The sequence below is a fragment of the Benincasa hispida genome, unplaced genomic scaffold (assembly GCF_027475165.1).
Source record: "Benincasa hispida cultivar pf3 unplaced genomic scaffold, pf3_genome.v1.1 HicScf471, whole genome shotgun sequence".
In the NCBI taxonomy this organism is placed as follows: domain Eukaryota; kingdom Viridiplantae; phylum Streptophyta; class Magnoliopsida; order Cucurbitales; family Cucurbitaceae; genus Benincasa; species Benincasa hispida.
In genome coordinates this window covers 28,416-36,461 of record NW_028326571.1, presented here as the reverse complement: position 1 = coordinate 36,461, position 8,046 = coordinate 28,416, and the positions used below count along the sequence as shown (strand labels likewise).

At 34.6% G+C, this 8,046-nt stretch overlaps 1 protein-coding gene across 2 annotated transcripts; it reads left to right on the top strand.

Annotated features, from left to right (window-relative positions):
- Positions 1-206: 206 nt before the first annotated feature.
- Positions 207-4,847, top strand: LOC150030191 (uncharacterized). 2 transcript variants are annotated; one of them, XM_090309956.1, is made up of 11 exons: positions 207-915; positions 1,123-1,194; positions 1,686-1,727; positions 1,815-1,917; positions 2,334-2,398; positions 2,515-2,559; positions 2,641-2,748; positions 2,866-2,953; positions 3,143-3,189; positions 4,190-4,293; positions 4,533-4,847. In XM_090309956.1, exons 1-10 carry the CDS (start codon positions 304-306, stop codon positions 4,277-4,279), a joined length of 1,272 nt encoding a protein of 423 aa, XP_090166082.1. In that variant the 5' UTR covers positions 207-303; the 3' UTR covers positions 4,280-4,293; positions 4,533-4,847. The 2 variants fall into 2 exon arrangements, with proteins under 2 accessions (XP_090166082.1, XP_090166081.1); XM_090309955.1 differs by having other exon boundaries at positions 4,190-4,847.
- The last annotated feature ends 3,199 nt before the right edge of the window (positions 4,848-8,046 follow it).

Sequence of the window (8,046 nt, the reverse complement as noted above, 5' to 3'; positions counted from 1 at the left end):
GTCAAAGAAAGAAATAGAGGAGAAGAGAGTTTCTGAAGCCTCGCCACTCAGCTGGTTTGAACCTCACAGGGAAGATCTTTCGGGGATCTTGGAGACCATGGTTTTCTTTTAGGAAGAAGACAATTTTATTTCAACAACATAATTGCACAAATATACTCCAAAAGCATAGACGGTCACACCCCGATCGGACCGGACCGGACCGGACCGGGTCCTTTTTCTAAAAACAAGACACTGCGTTGTTCTCTTTCGGACTTAAACCTCTAAAACCACAGTCCCTTCTCCTTGTCGAGCTCCAATCCATCAATGGCAGTTTTCAAGCTCATCCTCACTCAATCTCGCCGCCACTGCCTCGCCAAACCTCCTTCTCTTTCAACTCCCCGGTTCCTTCAATTTCGCAGACCACTCTCCTCCTCCCAATCCGAATCCAACCCAGATCCCGATTCTCCCCACAATCAATCCTCTCCAAGAACCCCTCGTTCCGTTCCCATTCAGCCCGTCTCCTACGCCGTCAAGCCCAAGCCACAATCCGATGAGAACCAAGATTCCCCGGAATCGCTTCAATCTCCGCCTGCTACACCGCGGCCGCCGCCAAGTCCCGCAGGTAGGAGGACTTGGACTCGCGAGGATATTCGTTATATGAAGGATAATCCATCTATAGCTTCGGTATCTTATCCGTTGCGTGTTGCTCCGCTTCCGGAAGATAGGGTTTCGGCTTCTGGCGGAGGAGAAGAGGGTGTGGAGAGTGGGCAAATGGAGGAGGAGAGGAAGAGGATTGAGGCGGAGAACCAATGGAGGAGGAGTTTTAGGGTTCTGGAGGAGGAGAAAGTTACTGCTCCATTTCCAATGCTGATCAAGGTCGAGAAGAAGGAACAGAAGGTAGTTCTTGAATTGATGGACGCTATCCGGCAAGTGAAGGTCGGTGTAGAAGATTGTGATTTTAACTTTTCATGACAAATTTCTCTACTGCAGGCGTTTTGGAGAACTGAAAAGATTGTAGAATAATTGTCTACATGATCTCGGAGTTGTAAAATGAATGTGTTTTTTTAGAATTTTACTTATGAAATAGTTATTGACAATCTCATTGTTTAATCTTTATTTTTTGTTCTTAAAATTCAAGTTCAGGCTAATGCCAAGGGGAATTTTGATGAGACTGTTGAAGCACATGCAAGATTGGGGGTTGATGCCAGGAAAATGGTAATGCATCTATTATTTTTGTACTCTGTGGATTCATCTCTCTCACTCAGTAGGAATTGATCTTGAATGATTCTGTTACTAGCCTAGTAACTACAGAATTTTGAATTTTAGGGGAGAAAGGAAACCTGGGAATTTCCTTGCTCCACTGGTTGATTGGGTACCTGTTAATGGTTCAGTTTAAGCTGGCTTTGCAGCTGCACTGTGTGCACAATAGAGTTCTCAAAGTAGCTTATCAGAGAGCATATATACGAATGATTTGTCTGATTCACTATTTAAGTTTGTTAAAAGTTTAAATGATCTGTTGTTTATTCTGTCACCTATTTTATATAACTTCTGAAAGTTATCCACATCCTTGATTTTTAATGAACATGAGATAAAAATTATTCCTTCATTTCTCCTCTGTGCATAAGGATATGTCTTTACTTCTTTGGTATTCTACGTAGTTCTTACAATGTTGTTTGCACTCATGGCTTTCATTTTCTGACATGCAGCAAGTTTTGGGTAACATGACTCTGCCCCATTCAATTGGGAAGGTAAGCATATGAATTCTGTTTGAATGAGCATGCCACATTGGAACACAATATAGTTAATTTGTTGAAAAAATATATATTACCTTTCAGACTGTCAGAGTGGCTTTCTTTGCTGAAGGGGCTGATGCTGAGGAAGCAAGGGCTGCTGGAGCTGATATTGTTGGTGGCGTTGAACTTATAGAGGAAATTGCCAGTAAGAGTTGACGTTATTGGTTTTCCTTTTTATTATTAGGGAAAATTTGATTTTCATTATTGTACTTGTACCTGACTCAATGAGTCATCTTTTCCTTAAAATTTCAATTTCATCAAATTAAATTAAACCTTAATGTTGAATAAGAGGTGAAATTAGTCCCTTTTAAGGCCTCTCTATATTCTCTCGGATTGTTGTGAAAAAACAACAGCTAAATAAGTTTTGTGGAACACACACCCACACCCAAGTACCGATTCTTCTTCTTGGATAGTCCTTCATATAATATAATGTAGTTCAAATAGGCCCAACGAACATGGTCAAAAGCTTTGCAAAATCAAGTTGGTCCTGTTAGTTAGATGAACTTGAATTTGAAACTAATCATTGGTTTGAACTTCATTTCTTTAACTATATGTATGCAGCCAGTCGGAAATTCAATGTTGATAAGTGTTTCTCAACCCCTGAAATGATGAGGCGCATTGGCAAGGTTTATGGAATTTAACTTTTTGTGCATTGTACTGTTGTTCTATGTTGATGGTTGGTTATTCAAGAAGAATATTTTTATAAAACATTAACTCAAAGTTCGATGCTATTGCTGTTTAGATTTCCAAGATTTTGAGACAGCGAGGATTGCTACCAGATCCTAAAGTGAGCGCATTATCCTCTGTTTCTATGGTATTTATTTGCTTATAGATTGCAATCAAACAGATGTGCTGATATATTGTATAGCTAGGTACTGTGACCGGTGATATCAAAGGGGCCTTGAAGAAAGCAAGAGAAGGACACATGCACTTTAAAATGGATTCCACATCTATTGTGCATGTGGGGCTTGGGAAGGTAAAATCACTTTAGTTTAAAGCATATAGCTTTGTTTTATAAGGAATGCACATATTGAAGCTGAATTTAAGTTTCCAGGATTGTACCCATCTAAATAGCGTAAACTGTTTCTTGCAGGTGAGTCATTCGGAAGAGTCCTTGCGAGAAAATATTGGTGCATTTGTGAATGCTCTTTTGCTTGCAAAGCCTGCTGGCTTGAAAAAAGGCAAGTTGTGTTGCTTAGTTTTTTTGCTAATCTGTAGTTGATGAATATCAATACAAGTTCATTCATCATTGAACTTAAAGTTTTATTACTTTTACGAAAAATGTTCCCATCAACTGAATGACTATTCTGCCAGTCGTCGTTGCATTTTCTTTGGTTTCCCTGACTGAAATTATCTGTTATTAATTGCAGCCTCAAAATATGCTGGATATGTAAATTCCTTCCACATATGTAGCACGGTAATTCTTATAACTTTTGTTCTGATCATCGTAATATCTGAATCTCATATTAGCATAGCTATAAATCATTGAGCTCACTTAAAATGATTGTCAAAATCTATCGGGGTGTTTGGGCCAAGGGGTTGGGAGTTGGGGAGTGTGGACTTGGGTCCCAGTTCACAACTCCAATTTTATGCCTTATTAACTCTTTATACTATGGGTTGATGAGTTCACGACTCCACTTCTTGTCCCAAACACTTCCCAGGGATCAGCTGGGATTATGCAATAGTATCATATATTAGTTTATAATTCCAAACTTGATGAACAGGGATCATAGAGGTCTTTTGGGCTACAAAAATTGTGATTTGATCACAGGCTTTCTTTCATTGCAACGTTAAGATTTTATTTTGATGTTTAGAAAGTCTAATACTTATTGCTACTCGCTGGCATCTTCACTTTGTCAAATTCCTACAAATGCTAAAAATAAATGTGGCTGCGCTATTTGGATGAACCAGTCAATCAGATGTATGAAAATTTCTCATCAGAATATATGAATGTCTTTGCATGAAACGTAGAAGTCCAACGGCTCCAAAAAAATCTCATAATACTATTTTACTATAAGGGGGTACTGAATAATTCATCTGTAGCATACATATTTAAAATAGTTAAGGGAATATCGGATGTTTTGACCAATGATAAATCTTATAAATATGTCTGAAAGATTGAGGAAAGGACATGAGCCAGTTGAATACTTGGGAAAGTTATGTTGTAATTCTGATATCTCTTACATTTCAATACATTTGGAGCTCTATCGGTAGGCTCTTTTGATGTCATGCAGACGGCAAATATTTCATTCTTAGTCTGCAAATCATTTGTTTAGAGTACATGTTCATAAATGGAAGTGATGGTTGCGGACTTTTGTGATACACATATCTTCTATATGGGATCTTACATCCTCTTTGTTGCCAATATTGAATGTCTACTAAATGGTGAAGTAATTAATTATTCTTGTAATGTGCAGATGGGTCCCGGATTCCCAATTACGATACAATCGTTGTCCAAAGTTGCAGATCAATACAACAGAAAGTACTTAAGTGGCGTGATCCGATGAAATCTCTAATATAGGTCTTTTCGTAGCCATTTTTTCATCTTTGATCTCCCTTTCCCCCAATTATAATTTTATTGATACAAAGCATGAAGTAGTCTAGATTTGATTAGATTTTTTTCAACCATTTATGAAGGACGTTCCATCTTTTTGTGTCCTGAGGTAGAAATTGTTAGCTTTTACTGAGTAGCAGCAGAATCATTTTGATTTTGGCTTTGCTCTGTTTGTTGTATTTACTTGATCTTCTGGACTCTTGCAGTTTGTTTATCATTGAACTAGCTTGTGGTTTATGTGGTCTTCAGTACTCCTTGTGACTTTTAAGACTCATTACCTGCTTGTTCTGGAAAATAAAAGGCAAGTTTCCTGACAAATATAAAGTGGGGATTTGAGGGAGAATGGATCTCTTCATTTTTCTTTTTCATGTTAAATGAATCTGTCATTAGTTCTCTTCTGATCCTAGAAATTGAGGTACTACTTATATTGAGTTTGCATTTGTTTTACTTTTATCATCGGACGTTAGGATACTGGAGTTTTGAATATTTATAAAAAAGATTAAACTATCATTTTGGTCTCACTACTTTGAAGTTGATTTAATTTAGTGTTTTATTTTTTTTCATATGCATTATATACATTTATCTTTGAAAGTGTTGGGATATTATATATTTTTGAAAGGTCTCGTGTATTCTAAAAGTCTTAAACCTTGTTTACTTCAAGGTAAGAGCCGCGGTAATCAAGGTAATGAGAATGAAGATTTTCATTCTCATTGGTGACATTTAGTAGAGTGTATGAATGAAATTAATTGGTGTGATTCACCCCAATTTCGGAATTCTTATCCTAAACGGAAGGAGTATTATCATTCCTCTCCTAAACTCTCATCATTCTCCTTCTCATTCCTTTCGATTCTTTTGAAGATTTTCAATCCATTTTTTTATTTTTTATTTTTTATTTTTTTTTACAATGACTGAGGATTGAACCTTATAACTTCTAGGAAGAAGATTATGCCAATTCCTTTGGTACCCCTACCATTTCATTCAATACTTTACGAATTTTTTTGGACACCAACTACAAGTTGGTCGAGTAGATTATCATAGTCTACTTCATGTTGGAAGCACCAAATATAGTAGTAGTGTATACAATTATTTAAACTTACAACGAAGTGTAGTAAGTATTATTTCAAAATCCTATTTGCTATAGTATTTACCATTTATCACTCATTCTTTATTTTTTTTTCTTAGCTATTGTGAAAGTATTTCTTACTCAAACAAAAATAGTTTACATTCTAAATGCAATCTATTAATAATTCAAATTTAAATAGTTTGTATTTCAAATATTAACTATTATATATTGACTATCATAACTCACCAACTATAATAAAATATCAACTACAATAACCAATTTACTGCTTCAAACATCTATATTCTTACCATTTCCCTTTATAAATGCAACCAAAAGCTTTTTAAAGTTATTTTATAATATTTTTTTGAATAAATATTCCGTATTAATTTTGTAATTTAGTATTATATTGTATTGAATGTTTGTTTTAGAAGTGCATGATTTCTTCTATTTTAGAAAAAGAGTGTTACCTCCATAAATTTTAACAGTGCCATGAGAAACAATTTCAACATAATTTTTCATATTGATCTTTTCTTTAGAATAAATACTAACATGTCAAGGGGAGAATTTCAACTTGAAGCGGGTGTTTGGCACGTTGGGTTGGAATGTTTATGTTTGGATGTTGAATTGAGTTGAGTTAGTCTCTATTTGGTATATAGAGTTGAATTGAGTTTGGGTAATTGGTGCACTTGAATGAAGTTGACTGTTTCCAAATTTAAAAAAAATTTTAACACAACAAATACTTTTTTTTTCCCTCTTTTTAAAACATAACAAATTTCTACAAAGTATTCATTGTAACGACTGTCTTTTAGAATGGAAATTGGACCACTACATATATGCATAAATCTCAAAATGGCATTTTTTCAAAATTTGACCAAATTTCAAAGAATAAAATATATATTTTTTTTATCATAAAACTATAAATAAAATAAAATAAAATAAAATCTTTGTTTGAGGTTCTCCTTACTTTAATTTAAAATAAATTAAATAAAAACAAAAAGAAAAAAAACGAATGAAATATTCCAAGAATCTAAAGGTTTAATTACAAAGTCAAAACTTGCAAACATAAGAAAGACATATGTAGAAGTGTTATTAAGTCCCAAGGCTTGGTCATGGATTCTTCTTGTCTTTCGTCGTTCTATCATTTCCTTTGCCTAAAAAAAAATATAGATAACAGAGTGAGTATAAAAATACCTAGTAAGTGATCCACTACTGGGTCTACCAGTTGTAAAAGTTAGTATTCTTATCAAGACAAAGGTGTGCGTCCTGACATAGGCATAAGCATAGGTAGAAGGGGCGAACCCGAAGATGCGTTTTCGTAGGAAGTGACTTCGATGAGACACAATAACATAATTGTAGGTGGCGATCCCATAAGGACGTCGAAACATATTTAGGGGATGATCACAGTCCGATAGGGGTGCTAACGGTCACCATCAGTCCAACATGTATCATACATCGACCAAGATCATAACAAGTCATAACATATTATAATAAACATAGTAACGTATATTATGAGTTTTAAGAACAGTCTCAACAATTCATCCATCAATCAAACATAACATAACCTTCACATAATACCATATTTCCGGTAACATAATCACAGGTTTTCAGAACACCCTCAATAGTCCAACCGTAGCAAGTTATAGCTATTCAACCCATCAAAATAGAAACATGCTTTCAACGCAAACACAATCTTAACACCAATTTGGATTCGAGGGTGAATCGATAGTAAATCAATTACTTCAATTAAACCCAAATAAAATAGGCAATTCAATCCTACTATTGGTCTGTCTAGAATCTTGGATTAAGTCCCTGCCAAAGACCACGTTAAGGTTTTATTTCATCATTTAGGACCCTTAACCTGAAGGAACCATTGAAGGCACTTAAGCGGAAATGGGATCAGAACCCAAAATCCCAAATTTATAGAATGTTTAAATTTATAGAAAACAAACACAAATTATGCATCTAATCATAAAAATACAGCATGCTTGCACTAAATTACAGAAAAGTAAAATGGGTTTTAGAAATCCTTACCTTTGAAGATCGATTCTTCAAAAAAGAAACCCTCGAACCAAAAGGAAACCACCACGAGAAATCCACTGTATTCTCTGGATGAGAATCTAGAAGGTGTGGACTCTGGTTATTTTGGAAGTGAAGGAAAAGGAGAGAGCAGGAGAAGAAATTTTTTTTTACATAATGTTTTTGTGTGTGTATTTGCTGTGAAAATCAAAGGGAGAAGACGAAGATGATCAAATCTATTCCACCCCCTGTTCTCACTAACGTAGTAGAGAGATTATATCAAATATAACATATAACCTATAGTTTTCATAATGTATCAAATACAATATAACCTGTAATTTCAATTCTCTCTCACCCATGGCTTTTAATATAAATCACATTTATATTAATTTTAATTACATGAATCCAATTTACATAATTAATATTTGAATCATATTCAAATATTTATTTCCTTTCAAATAAACTTTATATTATAATGCATCAAATACAGTATAGTAATTATATCATATATAATTATATTAAATTAATTATATCACATATAATTAATTTCATCAATTAATTTGAACAATTCAAATTAATCCAAAAATCAATTCTAATTAATTCCCATTGAGCTACAGAGGGGACATCATGGACCTATAGCT